Source organism: Thamnophis elegans, chromosome 3 (genome assembly GCF_009769535.1).
Source record: "Thamnophis elegans isolate rThaEle1 chromosome 3, rThaEle1.pri, whole genome shotgun sequence".
Taxonomy (NCBI): Eukaryota; Metazoa; Chordata; class Lepidosauria; order Squamata; family Colubridae; genus Thamnophis; species Thamnophis elegans.
In genome coordinates this window covers 141,374,082-141,398,202 of record NC_045543.1, presented here as the reverse complement: position 1 = coordinate 141,398,202, position 24,121 = coordinate 141,374,082, and the positions used below count along the sequence as shown (strand labels likewise).

Here is a 24,121-nt window from a genome sequence, read left to right as displayed (position 1 = left end):
CTCCTAGAAATGAAATACTGATTCCCTAAAAACGATGTGCTCTATTTCTACTGTAAAATCTTTAGCTAATGTGCTTTGCTTCTTGGAGGCCCCCCAAGGCAGGGTGCTCATTCCTGCCATACTAAGATGTGCTTCACCCAAACGACAACATGGAGGTGGCGGGTCACCAACTCTGAAGAAAAGCAAAACCTGACGAAAAATATTGCATAATTTTTTCTCGAAGCGTTAAAATTCGTTTGCACGGGATGCCTGGCCCAGCGGACATGTTTATCCTTGCTCGCCAATTACTTTTCTGCTTCAGGATGTGGCAAAGGACCCCCCCAAAAACCCCTATATTTCGCTTTTTTTAAAAAAAAGAAAAAAAAGAAAACAATCCATCCGTTGCATTGGATCAGGAGTAGCCGCAGGCATCCGTGTGGACCCTTAAAATCCCCCTGCTGTGCAGACGGAGAAAGTTGAACATCTCTGAAGGCATGGCATGGAATCCGGGTCGAGGTTTGACGTTGTCGTAGTAATGGTGAGTTATAAATATCCCTGAGGGGTTCATGGGGAAACCCCAAAATCCAAAGAGGTGCACCTCTTCACAGAGCTCCAAGGCGGCCGTCACGAGAATCAGCCCTGTGGTGATACGCTTGGCCCGCACCCCTTGAGTCAGCCAGTAGCGGGAGACATTGATGAGATATTTGGGGTGGAAAAAGTAGACGGCCTTCTTGGATTGAAAGTCATCCAGGACGTACCTGACCCTGAGGGAGACGTCGGTGTTGTGGGTGTTGTAGAAGGCGGGAAGCAACACGGAGGAGTTTTCGTAGGATTTCAGGACCTGGTAAAAAGGCCTCCGCCATTTCTCCAGCCTCTGGAACCTGGTATGATTATTCAGAAGGGGAGGAGGAGAAGAGTAAACAAAGAGTAAAAAAACGGAGCAATCTAATATTTGGCCTTTAAAATTCTCCCCTGATAAAAAAGCATGTTGCAATTAAAAGAGTTTTATGGTGGGCTTCTTGGGGTCTGTGAGACAGGAACTCCTCATTTAAATGTCAAAGGTGTGGAAAAGGAAGGAAAATCAGAAATTGTGCTTTTTGTCAAAGGGCAAGGTCCTTTTTTTGTTTTTTTCTTAAGATCCAACTCTGGAACCTCTGAGCCCTCTGGAGACCAAAGACTTGGCTTCTGAGTCATGTTTCAGTTCCAGACACTATAAAATCAGGGATAAATGCTAAATAAATCTCCTTTACTGTTCAGAACAGATGGAGTCATCTTAAGGCGGAAGGAAGGAAGGAAGGAAGATAAAAGAAAGAGGGAAGGAGGAAGAAAAGAAGGAAGGAAGATAAAAGAGGGAGGAAAGGAGGGTGAAAAGGAAGGAAGAGGGAGGGAGAGAGGGAGGGAGGAAGATAAAGAAAGATGGAGGGAGCGAAGAAAAGGAAGGAGGATAAAAGAAAGAGGGAGGAGGGAGGAGGAAGAAGGAAGGAAAATAAAAGAGGGAGGGTGGAAAATAGGAAGGAAGATAAAAGAGAGAGGGAGGGGAGAGGGAAGAAAAGGATGGAAGGAAAATAGGAAGGTAAAAGAAAGAGGGGAAAAAGAGGTGGGAAGGAAGGAAGATAAAAGAGGGAGGAAAGGAGGGTAAAAAGGAAGGAAGAGGAAGGGAGAGAGGGAGGGGGGAAGATAAAGAAAGATGGAGGGAGCGAAGAAAAGGAAGGAGGATAAAAGAAAGAGGGAGGAGGGAGGAGGGAGGAGGGAGGAGGGAGGAGGAAGGAAAATAAAAGAGGGAGGGAGGGAAGGAAGGAAGATAAAAGAGGGAGGGAGGGAGGAAAATAGGAAGGAAGATAAAAGAGAGAGGGAGGGGGAGGGAAGGAAGGAAAATAAAAGAAAGAGGGAGGGAGGGAGAGAGGGAAGAAAAGGATGGAAGGAAAATAGGAAGGTAAAAGAAAGAGGGGAAAAAGAGGGAGGGAAGGAAGGAAGATAAAAGAGGGAGGAAAGGAGGGTAAAAAGGAAGGAAGAGGAAGGGAGAGAGGGAGGGAGGAAGATAAAGAAAGATGGAGGGAGCGAAGAAAAGGAAGGAGGATAAAAGAAAGAGGGAGGAGGGAGGAGGGAGGAGGAAGGAAAATAAAAGAGGGAGGGAGGGAAGGAAGGAAGATAAAAGAAAGAGGGAGGGAGGGAGGGAGGGAGGGAGGAAAATAGGAAGGAAGATAAAAGAGAGAGGGAGGGGGAGGGAAGGAAGGAAAATAAAAGAAAGAGGGAGGGAGGGAGAGAGGGAAGAAAAGGATGGAAGGAAAATAGAAGGTAAAAGAAAGAGGGAAAAAGAAAGGAGGGAAGGAAGGAAGATAAAAGAGGGAGGAAGGAAAATAGGAAGGAAGATAAAAGAGGGAGGAAGGAAAATAGGAAGGAAGATAAAAGAGGGAGGAAGGAAAATAGGAAGGAAGATAAAAGAGAGAGGGAGGGGGAGGGAAGGAAGGAAGATAAAAGAAAGAGGGAGGGAGAGAGGGAAGAAAGGATGGAAGGAAAATAGGAAGGTAAAAGAAAGAGGGGAAAAGAAGGGAGGGAAGGAAGGAAGATAAAAGAGGGAGGAAGGAAAATAGGAAGGAAGATAAAAGAGGGAGGGAGGTAAGGAAGGACAGCCAAGGAAAGGAAGCTAAGGAAAGGAAGTTAAAGTAGGGAGGGAGGGAATGAGGGAGGGAGGAAAGAAAAGCAAGGGAAAGCAAGAACACAGAAGAAGAGAACATGCGTGGGCTGAAGTCCACATGCATCCTTTCAACCACACGCATTTCCCCTGATGACAAGGAAGCTCAAATGACTCTCACTTCCAGTTGCTATGAAATTACAGCGTCGAAAGCCATGAATTGCCAGGGCAAGTAGGACGACGTGGCTCCCTCTTTCTCAGGCCTGCGGCTTCCACAGAGGCTGAGGAGGGGAAAGGAGGCTGGGAAACGACTGACCTTTCCGTAATTATGCTGGGGTTGACCGTCACGACGTTAGTCTTGACACCAACATCTGCAACGTATTTCCTCGATATGGGTGGCAAATTGCATCTGTAGGATGGAAATGATCTTAGGGTTATTGTTTTAATGGTAACCCTCTCCCTCCTCATCCAAAACAAACACCAGTTTACACAGCGCCACAAACAGCCAACCAAGTCAGTCTACCAGATGGGGACGCCGAGGCCTTTGGGTTTAGACCAGGGGTCGGCAACCTGAAACACTCAAAGAGCCACAAAGGTCCTAACCGGAAGCCCCCCCCCTCCCCGTTCAATTCTGGAGCCAACCGTAAATCCGGTTTCCCCACCATAGAGTATCCTCCTAGTACTGCATCCTTTTTCCTCTATGTGTTCTAACCGAAAGCCTATCAATTGTGGAGCTCACCCAAAAAAACCACGCCTTGCCACAGAGTCTCATCCACTAACCGGAAGTTTCTCTCAAAATTGTGGTGCCGACTGGCAACAGGGAGCCGCAGCAAAGGGATGAAAGAGCCACATGCGGCTCCAGAGCCGCAGGTTGCTGACCCCTGGTTTAGATGAAGGGCTTTATTGATTGATTTCAATTTAGAACTGGCTCAACTACAGACAATTCTGGGCAGCTTATAGCAATAGCACTTAGAGTTACCCACGTTTCCCCAAAAATAAGACAGGGTCTTATTTTCTTTTGACTCCCCCCCCCCCGAAATAAGTGATTGGCCTTATTTTTGGAGAGGTCTTATTATTTTTGAGGTACAGGAGGTGGCAACTGTGGTCACCTCATGGCTGCTGCTGTGTTGCAATATTTTCGTAGAGGGCTTATTTTTGGGGGAGGGTTTATTTTAGCACATGCGCTCAAAAGCCCAATTGGGCTTATTATCCGGGGAGGTCTTATTTTCAGGGAAACAGGGTATAAACCGCTTCACAATGTTTTACAGGCCTCTCTGCAGAGCCAGCCTATTGCCCCTAACAATCTGGGCCCTCATTTTACCTGCCTCAGAAGGCTGAGTCAACCTTGAGCCTGGGAAGATATTTTAAACTGTACTGAACAATAAAATAAAAAGAAAAAAAATAAATATCCAAGAAAAAAGACATAAGAAATACATTTAAAAAAAACAACCAATGGGAGTTCAACAAACTCCCCACCCTCTATTTTCAGGCCTAGAATAGCCAGGTGTTTAAGATTTTAATCTTCCATAAGTGTCTATGGAATTCAAAGGGAATTGGACTTGTGACTATGTTGAGATTATAGGCTGGTCCCTCTTTTGACTCCTCCCGCAGGTTCTGCTACTCGTCCTACACCAGGGGTGTCAAACTCGATTTTCCCACAGGCCGGATCATCTGTCTCCCATGGGCTGGTGGAGCGGGGGAGAGGGGAGGAGTTGGCAGGCACGGGCAGGAGTTGGCGGGCGCATGCACGCGCAGGCCCCACCCCCGCCATCCTGGCTGCCTTCTGTGCGTACTTGCACACGCCAGGATAGCGTGGGCCAGGCCGAAGTGATGCAGGCCGGGCCCTTACAATTTCCAAGATGGCCGCGCGGGCCAGATCCGACCATATCTTGTATTTGACACCCCTGTCCTACCCTAATACATCCATTTGATCCTGAAGGGCAGCGCCACCTTTCTTTCTTTAACTTTTTTCTTTTTCTTTTTTCCTGATAAAGAAGTAGAAAGAGCAAAAGGAAATAGTGGTTTTTTTTTTCCAAAGAGCTGGCATCCTGAATAAGATACAGAGTTATATAAGGAATGCTTAATTGGGAGCAATTTTAGCTTTGAGCTTCTAAGCAAGATCCACATGGAATCTAAGCTGCTTTAACAAGGGTCCTTCTCAAAATATCTAAATAAATTTCTGTTAAACCCCAAATCTACTGAATGCAGTATCTATTTTCCTTAGATTGTTTTTTTAAATTAAAATTTCAAAACAAACACAACACATAAAATCTTCCTTTTTTACATACTGTAGAAAGTGTATCAGTTGGTTACAAAAAACTTTCATGCGTCTCTTCCACAGTCATCAAGCCTAATTCATATTAACTCAAGTATTTTAACTCAGATATTTATACATGTTACCATCATCATACCACCATTTTCAATTGACTATAGTTGTTTAAATGTCCTTCATCATAAAATATACCAAGGTTTAATACATAACCACATACTGACATGACATTTACTATTTCTAAAATCCTCCAATGACACTAAATCCTAATGTCCTATTCTAGCTAAACATTCATAATATTTAATAACAAAGTTTTCTATCCTTCTTTCCAAATCACTGTTTACAATTCGCATCTCATTTCCTTATACTGCATATCAGACATTAATACAATCGAACGAGTTCAGAGATACTTCACGAGAAGAGTCCTCCATTCCTCTGCTCACAATAGAATCCCTTATGCCACCAGACTTGAGATTTGGGGCTTCAGACAACTTAGAACTTTGCCGCCTTTGAATCGTAGTACCTAAAATTATCTGCTACAATGCCCTACCTGTCAATGACTACTTCAGCTTCAACCACAACAATACATGAGCACACAATAGATACAAACTTAGGGGACCGGGGGGCGGAGCCTGTTGCCGAGGAGAGCTCAACCGAGCTCCTCTCAGAGATCTGGTCTGTATATCTAATTAAGATCATAGATATCACCCCTTTTTGGCTAAGAAAGGGGCAGGAAGTAGCTCTGTGTGCTAGGGTCTATTCGTAATTCACAGCCTTTCTCCTTTTTTTTGGCTGTGGACAGAGATTAGATCCAGCGTGAGCGGAGCTTTTATCTCCAGCCAGTTCTTCTCAGCTGCCTTTTTTTGCAGCCCCAGACAGGCGACCCCCCCCCCAGGACATTTACCCCTTTGTTATCGGGGTAAATAACAAAGAAGCAAGAGACGAGAATAAAATATAGATAGAATGATTTACACTATTTAAGCATAGATAAAGATGGGGGGGCTGAGCTTAACACAAAGAGTTTCTTTTTTTTTTGGTTTTTTTTTCCTTTAATATATTATTTTTATTTTTAATCCATATGAATATAAGATACTTTAGATAGAAGGCAGTGCCAGGTGTGGGCCCTGGGAAGTCAGGAGGAGTAGGGATGGGGATTTTTGGGGGGTGGGTGGGTGGGTGTTAACATAGTCTCAATAAGAACAAGAATGCACTTATATACGGTTGTTCTTTTTTTTCTCCTTTTTTTTTTTTACTCTTTTCTTTCTTTAAAAATTTTTTTTCCCTTGGTTTATTTTACTTTTTATCAGATTATAATAAACAACACTTGAATAAAGGAATACACCAAGGAGGGAGGTAGAGGGAAAGAGGAGGGAGGAGTAAGGAAGGAGTAAGGGGAATGCAAGGAGGGTGTGTTGGGAGTAAGGGGAGAAGGAAGGTTTGAGGGGAAAGGGAAGTAGGAGGGGAGCGTTAGAGGGAGGAAAGGAAAGTTGGAGGGGGTAGATGGGGTGTATGGAGGATGGAAGTGTCAGGTGGGGTTGTGAATGATGAGTTGTGTTTTCTTTTTATTTTATTTTTTTTATTTTTTTTTTATTTTTTTTTTTCTTATAGCAAATACTCTGTATATAAGTGATTGTAAAATGGAATGTGAAAATGAATAAAATATATTTAAAAAAAAATAGATACAAACTTAGGGTAAACAGCTCCAAACTCAATTGCAGAAAATACGACTTCAGCAACAGAGGGGTCAACGCCTGGAATGCTCTACCTGACTCTGTGGCTTCTTCCCCAAACCCCCAAAACTTTAACCTTAGACTGTCTACAGTCAACCTCACCCCATTCCTAAGAAGTCGGTAAGGGGGCGTGCATAAGCGCACCAGCGTGCCTTCCGTCCCTGTCCTAATACTCCCTTGTATTCGTATTCATTTCATGTATTCACAATCATGTTTATACTTATATCTGTTATTTAATCAATGCTTGATGAAATAAATAAAATGAAATGAAGTGAAATGAAATAAAATAAAATAAAATAAAATAAATATCTCCGATTACTGACATTGGCCTGGGAAATTGTACCTTACGTATTTGGGATAAGATGATCATGCTAGGCTTTGAGATTGCTTCTCCCCCACCCCCCGCATCTTTTATCATTATAATTTCCTTATCTCATCCTTTTCAAGCGCATGGATTGAATTGTGTCTTTCTAACTAACCCATTCTGCAAGCCTGCTTTTTTTCAGCCTCAAAGAACAGCTGGAAGCTGAATTTGTAATCAAGGCAAGGGAAGATTTGCAGGAACCAAAGTACAAGATATAATTAGGAATCCGTTCTTTGTCATTCATCTCCATGCAGAACATAATTTTCGCCTTTGATGAAGAAATGCATTTTTGCCAGTTTTTATGTAGTAGTTAAGTAACCAGGCTAGAAAGTAAGAGACTCTGAGTTCACGTTCTGCCTTAGCCATGAAAACAGGCTGGGTGACTTTCGGCCAATCACCAGGAGACCGTGAGTTCTAGTCCTGCCTTAGCCATGAAAACCAGCTGAGTGATCTTGGGCCAATCACTTTCTCTCAACCAAACCCACCTTACAGGACACAGTAAGGAGGACACAAATAAACCTCCAAGTCCTTCAATTGCCCTCAAAAATGCAAATGACCAGCTTGTCTGGGAGGAATATAAATCCTTCCATTCTCCACTGTCCTGTCAGAACTGAAAAAGGTTTCTTGGATGAGAAGAGAAACGTCTTCGAAGAAAAAAACAGACAAGAAAATCCAGTTGCTTCCTGAAAAAGCACCTTTGGTACAAAACGTTTGCAATCAAAAAATTCTTAGTCCTTGGAACAGAAATCCACTTTTGAACTGCTGAAGCTGTACTTAAGTTTTAAAAATCCTGTAGAAATCCTTCCATGCAACCCCAAGAGATTTTTCTAAAACCTGTGAGATACAGTATATCTACTCAAAAAGGCTAAGAATTACTCTGGGTCCTATATATTGGCCCAAAAAGCCAATGCAATCATAAGTTGCCGAGAGATAGAATCAAGATCAGGTAAAGTGTTAATGCCCTTTTATAATCCCTTGGTAAGGCCACACTTGGAATACTGCATTCAGTTTTGGTCACCATGACGTAAAAAAGATGTTGAGACTCTAGAAAGAGTGCAGAGAAAAGCAACAAAGATGATTAGGGGAATGGAGGCTAAAACATATGAAGAATGGCTGCAAGAACTGGGTATGTCTAGTTTAATGAAAATAAGGACCAGGGGAGAGGCTTGATAGCAGTCTTCCAATATCTCAGGGGCTGCCACAAAGAAGTGGGAGTCAAGCTATTTTCCAAAGCACCTGAATGCAGGAAAGAGAAGCAACGGATGGGAACGAATCAAGGAGAAAACCAACCAATGACTAAGGAGAAATTTCCTGACAGTGAGAACAATTAATCAGTGGAACAACTTGCCTTCAGAAGTTGTGGGTGCTCCATCATATTGGAGATTTTTAAGAAGCGATGGGACAACCATTTTTTCTGAAATTTTATAGGGTCTCCAAGGTCTCTTCCAACTCTATTATTTATGGAGCACATAAGTACGGTTCAATGCATAAAATGACTGGAGGGTCAGCATTGACCAAGTCAGTAAATCCATCAATTTAAATATAATCTCCCAAATGATTTCATCATGTGGGGATTCCTCAAACTTTTGTTCACTTGTCCACTCTTGTCAGGCATCTTTTGCATTGGGCCTTCAGACCCATCACATTTCATGCTGTGGGAAAATGGGAGGGTGGAGGATTACATGGAGTACGGGAGATATATAGTCAAAATAACATTCTTTTCTCAGAGAGTCAAGGACATGTTGCCCTGCACCTTGAGTGGTGTGACTGGGAGGCCTCTCCAGTTGGAACGGTGCCTGATTGGACCATGGGATGGACATGTGGGTGCTGGGCAGGGACTTGAAGTTTCTTTTGGGTGGGGAAAACCTGGAAACTCTCAGATTCGGGTTTTCCCAGAAGTGCCAATATGACATCTCTAATAAAATGGAACTTTGAGGAACTTCAAGTCTCGGAATCTTCTTTCGCTGGGGGTGTTCTTTGGAACCCTGACCCACTTTTATTTTGATCTCATTCATTGATCTCAGTAGAACAAACTCAATGAACACAAAATATAATGGATTTTATAGGAGAGGGAAATGGAGAGAAGGGGGATTAAATTAATATTCTGTCCCGGCTTCTCAGCCCTGCTGTGATTCATGGCTCCATAATGCTGAGCCAATAGTCAACCAAGAGGTCAATCCAACTAAACAACCGATGTCCCTCTTGTGTAACTTGGCTGTGTTTTGGAGAAAAGAAGGGGAAAAAAATATTTTGCCTTCAGGCCGCAGTTTCAAACATCACCAGCCAAAAGGAGCTGAAATGGATCCAAGAATCAATTTTATCTTAAGTCAGCAGAATCAGAAATGATTTCCTGTCCTTTTTTTTCTTTAATTGAGTCTTAAAACTCTAGATTAACCATCTTGGAAGAATTCGGGGCTCTTTTCGAGACATAAAGCTAATGATTTTTTTTCTAAAAATAATTGAAAGTTATTGTATACACTTTATTTATTTATTTATTTGGGGGGGTTTCCAATTACGAATTCTTTTATCAAGAGGCTAAAGGCAGAAAAGCAGAAAAGCAATAAACATTAACATTTGTGGGTTTTTAAAAATGGTTGTGGTTGAGATCTTCTACTGTTGCTATTATTTTTCTGTTCTTTTGCCTTTAAAGAATTAACCAGTTTACAGGTATAAAGTTTTCCACTATTTTCCACTATTTAAATAGTCAAAGACATAAGCATGTAAATTCACACCACTGTCTTATCACTTCTCACTTTTGTAAAAATTTTGAATGCCCTAGTTAAAGAACCATAATCCTTATGACAGAGATGCTATGGCTCAGTGGCTAAGATGATGAGCTTGTCGATCAGAAAGGTTGGCAGTTCAGCAGTTCGAATCCCTAGTACCGCATAACGGAGTGAGCTCCCCAGCTTCTGCCAACCTATCAGTTCGAAAGCACGTAAAAATGCAAGTAGAAAAATAGGAACCACCTTTGGTGGGAAGGTAACAGCATTTCCGTGTGACTTAGCAATAGCAGTTAGACTTATATACCGCTTCATAGGGCTTTCAGCCATCTCTAAGCGGTTTACAGAGCCAGCATATTGCCCCCAACAACAATCTGGGTCCTCATTTTACCCACCTCGGAAGGATGGAAGGCTGAGTCAACCCTGAGCCGGTGAGATTTGAACAGCCGAACTGCAGAACTGCAGTCAGCTGAAGTAGCCTGCAGTGCCACACTCTAACCACCGCGCCACCTCAGCTCCTAAACACTTTGGTGTTTAGTCATGCCGGACACATGACCACGGAGACATCTTCGGACAATGCTGGATCTTCGGCTTTGAAACGGAGATGAGCACCGCCCCTTAGAGTCAGGAACAACTAGCACGCATATGCGGGGGAACCTTTACCTTAGTCGTTATGAATTCATTTCCAGTTGCTTCTAACTGTGTAAGACAGGGGTGTCAAACTCAAGTCGTCACGGCAGTGTCATATGATGGGTCGTGACTTTTCCCCTCTTCACTAAACCGGGTGTGGCCGTGGCCAACACGTGATGCATCCAGCCCATGGACCGCACGTTTGAGACCCCTGGTGTAAGAGCTTAGTAAATGAGGTGTGAAAAAAAACCCTCAAAAGTTGCCTATGCCTTCATTAGCAACAATAGCAACACAATCACTGAATATAAAAATCCCAAGGAGATCATGCTGGGCAATTACCGTAACACAAAATCGGCAGCGTCGATCTCCTGGCCACATCCGCTGTTCTTCAAAATTCCTCCGTTTCCAACCACCGCACATTTCTTAAACTGGGAACGAGAATAGGGCATCTCCTGGAGCAACCGAAAAATAGGGAGCAATTTTTGGAACAGTCGTACACATTTATCCCAAAGGTGCTTTTCCCCCCCCCCCCCCAAGAGGCAACTGGACTTAACAGGGTTGGAAGAAACATCTGGGTTCAGTTCCAAGTGGGGAGAAAGACACTGGATACATGGTGGCTGTTTGGGAAGATGGTTTAATGGCGGACAGGGCCACGTGGTTTGAGGTCCTGGGCAAAGAAAAAAAGCACTTGGGCGGGAGTGAGAGAGAGATTTATACTCTCTCTTGGGCCCCGCCTTGGAGCTTCCTGTTCCTGTGTAGGAAATGTATTCTGTTTGGTTGTCAGACTCCCATGGGGTCCTGCAGGGGTAACCTTGTAGTGTCTTGAGCCCCAAGCTTGGTTGAATCTTGCAGGGTGATGATGAAGGGCCTTTGGGCAATTGCTATGATGGCTGAGGGCTAATCCTATCTTTGTTGGATCTTGAGTGAGGGCATTTGCCTATGAATAGACCTAGCTATCTCTTAAGTGCAGACCTCTGCTGTGGGCTATTGAGGAGGGTGGGGGCTATTAAGAGTGAGTCCGCTTCCTGCCTAAAAAAACATGTCTCATCTCCATTTCTCATCCAGGGAACATAATATTCCGTGACCCGTCAAAACCGCGCTCGACTAAGCCACGCCCGATTAAACCATGTCGCTGACGTCATCAACAGGGCGACAACAGCCAGTGCGGAGAAAGAAGGGCGCTTTAAATAGCGCTTTTAAAGCAAGCCGATTCAACTTAAGGTAAGGGTTAGGTTTAGGGTTAGGTTTAGGGTTAGGTTTAGGGTTAGGTTAAGGGTTAGGGTTAACTTTAGGGTTAGATTAAGGGTTAAGATTAGGTTTAGGGTTAGGTTTAGGGTTGGGTTAAGGGTTAGGTTTAGGATTAGGTTTAGGGGGGTTAGGTTTAGGGGTTAATTTTAGGTTTAGGGTTTACAGCGTGCTTCTGTCTCCGCGCTGTTGTCGCCCTGTTGATGACGTCAGCGACGCGGTTTAGTCGAGCGCGGTTTTGTGGTGGAACCTAATATTCTACCTCTTTAATATTTCCTAGAATACTTCATTCTTCTAGGAGAGGGGTGTCTGCTAACTTCCCATAACAGAAAGTCCAGCTGCCTCGTGAAAAAACACCTTTGGGACAACCATGACCTGGATGACTGAGAATCTCCATAGACATTCATTCACATTTGTAGATATATATCTACTCAAAAAGGCACTTCAGTAGGGCTAAGAATTGCTCTGGGTCCTATATATTGGCCCAAAAAGCCAATGCAATCATAGGTTGCCGAGAGATAGAATCGAGATCACGTGAAGCGTTAATACCCTTTTATAATCCCTTGGTAAGGCCACACTTGGAATGCCGCATCTAGTTTTGGTTACCATGATGTACAAAAGATGTTGAGACTCTAGAAAGAGTGCAGAGAAAAGCAACAAAGAAGATTAGGGGACTGGAGGCTAAAAACATATGAAGAACGGCTGCAGGAACTGGGTATGTCTAATTTAATGAAAAGAAGGACCAGGGGAGGCTTGATAGCAGTGTTCCAATATCTCAGGGGCTGCCACAAAGAAGAGGGAGTCAAACTATTCTCCAAGGCACCTGAACGCAGGAAAATCAGAAGGAGAGAGAGAGGCGTACAAAATAGGTGTGTAAAAGATTCATATTATTATTGAATATTATTAACATTTAACTGGAATTATTTATTTATGTGTTCTACCTGGACGGGGCCCAGAGGTGGGTTCCTACCAGTTCGCACCTATTCGGTAGAACCGGTACGTCAAATCTACCGAACCGGTTAGAAGAGGTTCCACCAGTGGACCCGGAAAGCAGGCCACACCTACAGAAGAGGTTCCAAAATTGTTTGAAACCCACCACTGGTCCTTGGATATGATTATTCTACACTATCATGCTCATATTTGTAAAGCTCAGTGCCTCTGTGAAAGTTAAGGATGACTACTGCGTTTGTGGTGCAATCAGAACATTGCGTGTGTCGAAGTTGTTTTAACGCAAACCAAAGATGCCTTTTAAAAACCAAGTTGACATCCTATTCTTATGCATGCCAGTGCTGTGTGAGAGGTAATTTCAGGTGGTTCTGACAAGTGTCGTCGGCATCTTCATATCCGCTCACATGGGCGGCAAGCCACTCCCATCCGGTCACATGGGCGGCAAGCCACTCCCACAAAGGAGGCCACACCCACAGAATAGGTTCGAACAATTTTTGAAACCCACCACTGATGGGGCCCCAACCTGCAAAATGAAACTCTGGGCAGCTACCATAGGACTGGGGAGTGGGGGGGGGGGGGGAGAAGCAAGATAAACAAGAAATATAAAAGAACCACACCACACTCTAAAATAACAAACCAAGGCCTAGAAGACAGCATATAGGTAGTCTGTAGCGATTCTCCATCATCCAGGTGTCATGGTTATCCCAAAGGAACTTTTTCAGGAGGCAACTGGACTTTCTTGTACTTTCTTTTGAAGACGTTTTCCTTCTCATCCAAGAAGTTTCTTCAGCTCTGACAGAATAGTGGGGAGTGGAAGGATAATATATTCCTTGCAGACAGCTGGTCATTTGCATCTTTTTAGAGAGCCGTTGAAGGACTTGGAGGCTTATCTGTGTCCTCAGGGTCACCTGAGTGGTGCATATGATTTGATTGATTTGATTTGATTTGATTATATTTATATGCCGCCCTTTTCCCCCGAAGGGGACTCAGGGCGGCTCACAATTCAAATCAGGGAAGGGGGGGTACAGACAAAAAATAAAAGATGAAACATAACAATACATAATTTTAAAACACACAACAGTCGTACCATTCGAGACGGGGGCAACAGCTTTTTAGCCCCAGGCCTGTCGGAACAGCCAGGTTTTAACGGCTTTGCGGAAGGCCTGGAGGGTGGTGAGGGTTCGAATCTCCACGGGGAGTTCGTTCCAGAGGGTCGGAGCAGCCACAGAGAAGGCTCTCCTCCGGGTAGTCGCCAGTCGGCACTGGCCAGCGGATGGTTCTTGTAGTCTGCAATTTTTCCTCTGGAAATCAATGACCTGCTTCAACGACCCTCTGAAAGGATGCAAACAACCAGCTATCTGAAAGGAATATAAATCCTTCCATTCCCCACTATCCAGTCAGAGATGAAGAAGCTTCTTGGATGAGAATCGAAACGTCTTCAAAAGAAAACACAAGTATATCCAGTTGCCCCCTGAAAAAGCCCCTTTGGGACATACAGGTAGTCCTTGATTTACCGCCACAATGAAGTCCAAAATTTCTATTGCTCTGCAGGACAAACGTCACGTGATTTTTTTGGTCCCATTTTATGACATTGTTGCAACAGTTGTTAAGTGAACCCCTGCAGTTATTAAATTAGTAGCATGGTTGTGAAGTGACTCTGGCTTCCTCCTTGACCTGGCTTGCCAGAGGTCCGCAAAAGGTGATCACGTGACCCCGGGATACTGCAACCGTCATAAATGTGAGTCAGTTGTTAAAGTGCCTGGATTTTGATTACGTCAAATGTCTAGTTTAATGAAAAGAAGGACCAGGGGAGACATGATAGCAGTCTTCCGATATCTCAGGGGTTGCCACAAAGAAGAGGGAGTCAAATTATTCTCCAAAGCACCTGAGGGCAGGACAAGAAGCAATGGGTGGAAACTAATCAAGGAGAGAAGCAACTTAGAACTAAGGAGAAATTTCCTGACAGTGAGAAGAATTAATCAGTGGAACAACTTGCCTCCAGAAGTTGGGAATGCCCCAACACTGGAAGTCTTTAAGAAGATGTTGGATAGCCAACATCACCTAATCATCTTTGTTGCTTGTCTGGTGTAGGGTTTCCTGCCTAGGCAGGGGGTTGGACTAGAAGACCTCCAAGGTCCCTTCCAATTCTGTTATTCTATTCTATTCTAAACGCTGCAAGTTGTAAGTGTGAGGATCAGTTGTAAGGGCTTTTTTTTCAGTGCCATTGTTAAGTTCACACGGTTGCTAAATGAATAAATCAAGGACAAAATTTTGAAAGCCTCATGATATTTTCCCTTCCTTCTTCTTACATCAAAGAGAATCAAGATGGACACAGTTCGTTCCTTTCTCATCCTTTCTCGCTCTTCCTAGGCTGAGCTGACAGTCTCTGCAACCTTGTCCAAGGTGATCTCTGCGTGTTCCTCTACCGTAAGGACCAGTTAAGTGGAAAAATTCAGTCCTTTCGTTAATACAGAATATCTGCCAGAGATGTGAGCCAGCTCTTTGAAGCTTTAAATTGAATGAGAGCATATAGGTACGCTCTCAAGTGAAAAGTCCACATTTGATTAGTTAGCTGCATGTAATATCAGCAAGGTAGACTGGCTTCTATCGACCGTTATAGGGGATTGGACATATTTGATGTATTTTCTTTGGCGTCGTTCTTTATTGAACTTTTATTGGAAACCACCACAAGGTGTCTCTTCCCAGAGAATGTCAGGCAGAAATGCATATAAAATACTGTATGTTTCAGACTATAAGATGCACTGGTGTATAAGGCACACCAAGATTTCAAAGAGGTAAGTCAGAGAAAAAGTTTTTGTCTTCTCTGGTCCCCAGGATCACTTTGCAAGCTTCAGCAGGGCTGGGGAAGGCAAAAACGTGCCTGTTTTTGCAAAAAACGGCGCATTTTTCACAAAAACCAAGGCATTTTTGCCTTCCTCGGCCTCCAGCAGCACTCGGCTGGTTTCAGCAGGGCTGGGGGAAGGCAAAAACGTGCCTGTTTTTGTGAAAAACAGCCCGTTTTTCACAAAAATGGAGGCGTTTTTGCTTTTCCCCAGCCTTGCTGAAGCCTGCAGATTGCTGCTGGAGGCTGGGGGAAGGCAAAAATGCCTCCATTTTTGCAAAAAATGGCCCATTTTTTGCAAAAATGGGGCGTGGGGGCAGGGCGTTGAGAAGCCAAAAATGACTGCATTCAGTGTATAAGATGCACCAACATTTCCCATCTTTGTGGGGGGGGAGTTGAGTCTTATACTCCAAAAAATATGGTAAATTAAAAAACTGGTTCATCTTTCCTGGGGAAACTTGTAGGTAGGGTCCTTGGTTCTCTCTGAGCTTGGTGATTTTTGTGCAGACGTTTCATTACCAAACTAGGTAACTCCATCAGTGCATTAAGGTAGGTAGCACTAAGGATGTTATCTAGCTTGGTAATGAAAGGTCTGCAAGAAAATCACCAAGTTGAGAGAGCAGAAAGGAGCCCTCATTTCAACTCTGAGCTACAACAATTCTCTTCCATTAGTAATCTGGTAGGTGCTTTCTGCAGCTGCCCCACAATCTTAGGAAAAGATCTGGCTTGCCCCATGGTGGGATGCTGCAGGTTTGGTGAGCTCATGCGCAGCACTGAAAATGGAGCATTTAGAAGCTCAGCTGCTTACCTTGCAAGTCAGCAATGGTAAGTAGCAATAGCAGTTAGACTTATATACCGCTTCATAGGGCTTTCAGCCCTCTCTAAGCGGTTAACAGAGTCAGCATATCGCCCCCACAGTCTGGGTCCTCATTTCACCCACCTCGGAAGGATGGAAGGCTGAGTCAACCTTGAGCCGGTGAGATTAGAACCGCTGAACTGCAGATAACAGTCAGCTGAAGAGGCCTGCAGTACTGCTCCCTAACCACTGCGCCACCTCAGCTCAACTGCGGGGGGTGGGGGGAGAGAATCAGCTGTGCAAAGCGATTGAGATGAGCTAGAAAGCAGGAAGTAAAGGACAGGATAGAGCAGGAGTGGGGCCAGTTGATCATCGGAGCTACCTGAACCGGTCCGAACCGGCTGAATACCACCTCTGGGCTGAATACCACCTCCGGATGTTGTGGCAGTGGTGAAATCTAAATCTTTTTTACTAGCAGGTCTGTGGGTGTGGCTGGGAGTTGCTTGGTGGGGGGGGGTCATGTGACTAGGTGGGCGTGGCTATGTAGTCATGTAACTGTGTGATCAAAAGACAGACACTCACAATGTCCCGCTGGAGCAGGGTTGGACTAGATGACCTCCAGGTACCTTCCAGCCCTGGATTGTCCTCTGAAGCTGCTTCTAATGCCATGTTTGTAGTCCGTCCTTCCTCTCCTTTTTCTCTCCCTCCCTCCCTTCTTTCTTTTTCTTTATTCTCTCTCTCTCTCTTTCCTTCTTTCTTTCTCAGCACCCTGACCCTCCCAGGCTTCAGGGGAGCTTGCTGGGAGCAAAAATGGGCACCCCCACCCCTGCGTTTCCGGAGAACCTGTAGCAAAATAAATGCTTTAAAAGTTTTTTTAAAAAAACTCCGAAGTTCAGCTGTGTGACATGCAATCGCATTTAACTCCTGTGTTGTTGGTGCTCTTTCCCTGGGGGTTGTTAAGAAGAGATTGGACAACCATTTGTCTGAATTGTTGTAAGGCAGCGACCCCCAACAATAGAAGATCTCCAAGGTCGTTCCCCCCCCCCCCACTATGTTGTTGTGTTATTCCGGTTTAAGATGTCGCGGGAGTTCCCAATCCTATTTGAGATTGAAACCAAAATACCCCAAGGACCTTTTAGTTTTATCCTTTAAATTCCCAATGCGGCCTTCCATAACTGACACCTGCCACATATGTTGAACTGTGATACCTATCAATCATCCAACATCTAATGCCAACTCCAACTAAGTTGGGGAAAGTATCTTTTGAGTCATGGCACTTCTTCTGTGGAATGCCTTCTTAGACTCATCTAGTCTATCTTAGAGTCATTCTCTATGCCTTATTATTTTTTTAGGTAGCAACGGTAGCAGAGGTGGGTTCCTACCAGTTCGCACCTATTTGGTAGAACCGGTTCATCAAATCTACCGAACCGGTTAGAAGAGGTTCCACCAGTGGACCCGGAAAGCAGGCCACGCCTACAGAAGAGGTTCCAAAATTCTTTGAAACCCACCACTGGTCCTTGGATATGATTATTCTACACTATCATGCTCCTATTTATAAAACTCAGTGCCTCTGTGAAAGGTAAGGATGACTACTGCGTTTGTGGTGCAATCAGAACATTGCGTGTGTTGAAGTTGTTTTAACGCAAACCAAAGATGCCTTTTAAAAAACAAGTTTACATCATATTCTTATGCATGCCAGTGCTGGGGGTGAGGTGATTTAAGGTGGTTCTGACAAGTGTCGTCGGCATCTTCATATCCGGTCACATGGGCAGCAAGCCACTCCCATCCGGTCACATGGGCAGCAAGCCACTCCCACAAAGGAGGCCACACCCACAGAGTAGGTTCGAACAATTTTTGAAACCCACCACTGAACGATAGGAAACCAATTTGGAGTTCTATTTTATTTTTTTGGTAAAGAAAATGTAAAACTACAGGTTTTAATAATTTTTAAAAAACATTGATTCTGGAAAGCTGTAAAATGGATTAAAAAGTCCAATGGACTTGAAATAAGATTTTGAAGTTAATCGTAAGAATCCTTCTCATGGGAAAATGCTGTTGTTTTGAATTCTTTAAAAAAATTGAGAGAATGGGAAACCTAGACACTAGAGGGAGCCAGAAGGAATGATAGACCACCTTAAAAGATCACAACACTTGATTTACGGATACAGAATGAAGCAAAATACAACGTTGGATGTATCGAGAAATATTTGTGAACCATAGATCCAGAAGTTAATTTTAATAGTGCCTGCGATTCTATTCTGACTGTGTATGAAAGAGGAATAAGCTTTATCAGACAAGATTAATATTGATCTGGAAGTAGATTTAAAAGTGATAGACTACGACAATTACCGTATTTTTCAGAGTATAAGACGCACCTTTTTCCCTCAAAAAAGAGGCTGAAAATCTGGGTGTGTCTTATACACCGAATACAGCATTTTTTGCCTCCTGAAATCACGCCCCTTCACCAAAAGGGCCGTGCATAGCTTTTAGGAGGCTTTCAGAGAGTTCCTGGGGGCTGGGGAGGGCAGAAATGAGTGAAAATAGAGCCGAAGTGGCGCAGTGGTTAGGGTGCAGTACTGCAGGCCACTTCAGCTGACTGTTATCTGCAGTTCAGCGGTTCAAATCTCACCGGCTCAAGGTTGACTCAGCCTTCCATCCTTCCGAGGTGGGTAAAATGAGGACCCAGATTGTTGTTGGGGGCAATATGCTGATTCTGTAAACCACTTAGAAAGGGCTGGAAGCCCTATGAAGCGGTATATAAGTCTAACTGCTATTGCTAAAAACAGGCCATTTTTTGCTCAGTTTTGCCCCCCCCCCCAAGCCCCCAGGAGCACTCTATAAGCCTCCTAACGGCTATTCATGCCCCTTTTTTTGAAAACAACATGGGTCCACTAGGACCTGCTAGATTGGTGAGCGGTGCTCCTCCTGGCTCCTCCCACGCAAAAAATGTGGCAAGGTGTTAGTTTCAGGACAGGTCTTATTTTTGGGGAAACACAGTAATTAAAAGGAATATTCAAATATGTTAAAGAACAACCTAGATAACAAGTTAATGTTTAAAGGTTTAAAAACAATAATTTTTAGAAACTTCTTAATGTAATTCAGAGCATTGTGTGAGTGCAGCCACTGCTCAAGGAAGTTGGAATTTATTTATTTATTTATTTATTTAAAAACCCATAATGTAACAGCTAGTATGAAACCAGCTCGGATTACATGCGTTCAGGTAAATCTATCTAGAATTTTTTTTTAATTAGCTATTCAGGTCCTGTGAATTGTCCGTTCAACAAAACTGAACTGAACTGAACTGAATAACCTTTACTGTCATTTCCCCAATTTTGTACACAGACCTGAGAGGTCGATGACATTAAAAGGAATTTTGTAAATCATTTGCTAAATATAACAAAATGGAGCCTCTCCAGCAAGAAGAAAGCGACAACAAGCTTACAGGATTAAGATTTCATCTCTGCTGTATTTGATGTCACACTGCTGGAAAAAAAACTGTCCCGTGACCTTGGTGGGTGATGATATCACATTAAGAAGGGCCAAGATGTTGACTCAGGGGTGTTAGACCAGTGGCTGGCTTCTTGCACATACAGAAAGATCTTAAGTGAAGGTAAAGGTTCCCCTCGCACATATGTGCTAGTCGTTCCTGACTCTAGGGGGCGGTGCTCATCTCTGTTTCAAAGCTGTCGAGCCAGCGCTGTCCGGAGACATCTCCGTGATCATGTGGCCGTCATGACTAAACACCAAAGATGCACGGAACGCTGTTACCTTCCCACCAAAGGTGGTTCCTGTTTTATCTATTTTTACATGCTTTGGAACTGCTAGGTTGGCAGAAGCTGGGACAAGTAACGGGAGCTCACTCCGTTACGTGGCACTAGGGATTCGAACTGCCGAATTGCCGACCTTTCTGATTGACAAGCTCAGTGTCTTAACCACGGAGCCACCACGTCCCTAGAAAGACCTTACAATATTGCTAATATATGCATACAGGTAGTCTTCACAAGTCTTCACTTAGTGACTATTCAAAATTACAATGGCCCTGAAAAAAGTGACTTATGGCCATTTTTCACACTTATGACCCTTGCAGCATCCCCATGGTCACATGAATAAAATCTAGACAATCGGCTAGATGCTCGTTTTTGACCCCAGCCCCCAGAAGCCCTCTACAAGCCTCCCAAAACTCTGCGTGCCCACCCCCCACTTTTTTTGTACCAAAAAGGAGGCATGCAGAAGGTTTGGGAGGGCTGCAGAGTGCAAAACCTTTTTTAAAAAATTGCCTCTTCAAAATCATGGTCCATCTTATACTCGGGTGCGTCTTATAGTCCAAAAAATATGGTACATTTGTTTCTCTGTTGCAAGCTCATTACTTATAAACTACAGATAGTCCTCAACATACATCCAAAATGTCTGTTACTAAGTAAGACAACGGTTGAGTGAGCTTTGCTCCATTGTACAACCTATCTGGCCACAGTTGTTAAGTGAATCACTGCAATTGCTAGTAACACAATTGTTAAATAAATCTTGCTTCCGCATTGACTTCGCTTGTCAGAAGGTCGGAAAAGGGGATCATATGACCCCGGGACACAACAGCTGACATAAATATGAGCCAGTTGAAGTCTGGCAGAATGGCTGACTGAGGACTCAATAATACAATAATACAATAGCAGAGTTGGAAGGGACTTTGGAGGTCTTCTAGCCCAACCCCCTGCCTAGGCAGGAAACCCTACACCACTTCAGACAAATGGCTATCCAACATCTTCTTAAAGACTTCCAGCATTGAGGCATTCACAACTTCTGGAGGCAAGCTGTTCCACTGATTAATTGTTCTAACTGTCAGAAAATTTCTCCTTAGTTCTAGGTTGCTTCTTTCCTTGATTAGTTTCCACCCATTACGTCTTGTTCTACCCTCAGGTGCCTTGGAGAATAGTTTGACGGCCTCTTCTTTGTGGCAATCCCTGACATATTGGAACACTGCTATCATGTCTCCCCTAGTCCTTCTTTTCATCAAACTAGACATATTCAGTTCCTGCAACCGTTCTTCATATGTTTTAGTCTCCAGTCCCCTAATCATCTTTGTTGTTCTTCTCTGCACTCTTTCCAGAGTCTCCACATCTTTTCTACATCGTGGCGACCAAAACTGAATGCAGTATTCCAAGAGTGGCCTTAACAAGGCATTATAAAGTAGTATTAACACTTCACATGATATTGATTCTATCCCTTTGTTGATGTAGCCTAGAATTGTGTTGGCTTTTTTGGCAGCTGCTGCACACAGCTGGCTCCTATTTAAATGGTTGTCCACTAGGACTCCAAGATCCCTCTCACAGTTACTGCTATTGAGCAAGGTATCACCTATACTGTACCTGTGCATTTTGTTTTTCTTGCCTAAATGTAGAACCTTACTCTTTTCACCATTGAATTTCATTTTATCTTAAGCCTGTCTTCTGGAGTGTTGGCTATTCCTGCCAGCTTGGTGTCATCTGCAAATTTGATGAGTTCCCCATCTATCCCCTCATCCAAGTCATTGATGAAGATGTTGAACAGTACCGGGCCTAAAACAGAGCCTTGGGGTACTCCACTGCATACTTCCCTCCATATAGATGCAGTTCCATTGGTGACTACACGTTGAGTGTGGTTGGTCAGCCAGTTATGATCCATCTGGTGGTGATGCTGTCTAACCCACATTCTTCTACTTTATCTAGTAGTAGGTTATGGTCTATCTTATCAAATGCCTTACTGAAGTCCAAGTAAACAATATCGACGGCATTCCTCTGGTCCACTAATTTTGTCACTTTGTCAAAGAATGCAATAAGATTAGTCTGGCATGATCTGTTTTTGACAAACCCATGTTGGCTTTTGGCTATTACTTTGTTTGCTTCTAGGTGTTCGCTAATTCGTTGCTTGATTATCTTTTCCAGAATCTTTCCTGGTATTGAGGTCAGGCTGATAGGTCTGTAGTTTCCTGGCAGCTTTAAGACTTATGGACTTCAACTCCCAGAATTCTTCAGCCAGCCATGATTGAGGAATTCGGAGTTGGCTGTGGAATTCTGGGAGTTGAAGTCTAACTGAATGGCTGGCTGGGGAATTCCTGGAGCTGAAGTCCATAAGTCTTAAAGTTGCCCAGTTTGGAGACCCCTGTTGTAACTCACAGAGACTTTGGGAAAAAGTAAAATTCTAAATAACTTCAAAATGAACAATAGCAAAGAGGTGAAAAGCAAAAAGGAAAGGCATGCTTCACCAGACAACAGGTGGATTAATAAAGTCCTGGTTTGAACAATCCGCTGTTTGCTAAACAAATCACAGTAGGCTGGGGGTCACACTACACCAAAACAGAATAAATTCCATTATCATGTGATGTAGAGTAGAACTCAACTCATTAAGTTAGTAGATCAAATCTCCCTTCACCTACATACTGATTCCGTGTCCTTATTTAAATTATGTTGATTGGCCATTTTCCACATGGATAGGATATCTCTCTGATGTGCTGTGCTAAATATAAATGATGCTGCCTATCTCTTGATGTGCAGGAATGAGGTGACAGGTGGCAGACTAATCAGAGCAGCCATGAAGGAAATCGCAGCAACAGGAAGTCAACACAAATTCACTTGTTTATTTCAGATCTTTTTCTCGCTTTTTCTTGTATCTGCTACAAAATCCAGGCGACGTCTTTGCATCCAACCACACGGATCCAATCTGCAGATAGTCCTCAACCTACGGCCACAATTGAGCCCCACATTTATGTTGCCAAGTGAGAAATTGGTTAAGTGAGCTTTGCCCCACTTTACGACTTTCCTTGCCACATTTGTTCAGTGAATCACTGCAGTTGTTAAAATTAGCCACCCCGGTCTTTAAGTGAATCTGGCTTCCCTCATTGACTTTTGTTGGTCGGAAGGTCGCAAAAATGGGATCACATGACCCCGGGACACTGCAACCGTCATAAATATGAGGCAGTTGTCAAACGTCTGGATCAGGCATGGAATCCTCTTACCTTCGCTACTGGTTCGGAACTGGGAGCATGTGTGAGGCGCTTCTGCACATGCGCAGAATCTTCTGCACGTGCGGAGAGTGTCCGTGATGATGTCTGAGTGGGTGGGCGGAGCCTCCACTCTATCGCCACCTACTGGTTCGCCCAAAACAGGGCGAACCAGCAGAATACCACCTCTGGTCCAGTACGGGCATACTGGTGCCTGCCGAGAGCACCAGGTACTGTTCCAGTACGGTGCTCCGGAGGGCCCACCCGCGCGACCGCCCTTCTTACCTGTATTTAAACTCTTTGGTGCTTCCGCACGGAGTGTATAGTGCCTGAGCGATGTTCCACCGAGCAGCTGGAGCATCGCGGAGGTGTTGTGGAGCATTGCAGGAGATAAGGACGCATGCGCATGCTCCGTGCATGCGCATGTTCATGTGGTGGGCGCTGGGCCCCATTGCACTGTACCGGTTGCAACAGGATCCGGAACCCACCACTGCTCTGGTCTGAATGTAAATTATGTAACCATGGGCATCCTACAATGGTCGTAAGTCTGAAAAATGGTCATAAGTCACTTTTTTCAGTGCCATTGTAAATTTGAACGATCACTAAGTAAGCAGAGTTGTAAGTCAAGGACTACCTGTACTTACGGAGAATTATTTTTAAGTCAACATAGGTACCACACCTTAGGAAACATTCGGAATACTTCGACGTTGATATGGAAAATGCCGCTGGTGTCCACTTCATATTTCAGGTCTGTCCCCAGAGGTGTGTTCTTTTGTGTAGTGAAGAGGAAGGCTGGTGCATTGCAGCATCTGGACAGAGTAGACCTATGGGAAGAAGCAGGAAGGAAGTATGTGAATCGTGGTGGCGCAGTGGTTAGAATGCAGTATTGCAAGCTAACTTTACTTACTGTCAGGAGTTCGATCCTGACCGGCTTCAAGATTGATTCAGCCTTCCATCCTTCCGAGATCAGTAAAATGAGGACGCAGATTGTTG

The 24,121-nt window shown here is 44.0% G+C and overlaps 1 protein-coding gene across 1 annotated transcript in view; it reads right to left on the bottom strand.

Moving 5' to 3' along the window:
* Window positions 1-391: 391 nt before the first annotated feature.
* LOC116506261 (alpha-2,8-sialyltransferase 8E-like) overlaps window positions 392-24,121 on the bottom strand; it is a 39,637-nt gene continuing 15,907 nt past the window's right edge. The window contains exons 5-8 of the mRNA XM_032213909.1: window positions 23,808-23,952; window positions 10,667-10,779; window positions 2,928-3,020; window positions 392-860 (exon numbers count right to left, since the gene is read on the bottom strand). Coding sequence (XP_032069800.1) covers window positions 392-860; window positions 2,928-3,020; window positions 10,667-10,779; window positions 23,808-23,952 — 820 coding nt within the window. The remainder of the gene's footprint in view (window positions 861-2,927; window positions 3,021-10,666; window positions 10,780-23,807; window positions 23,953-24,121) is intronic.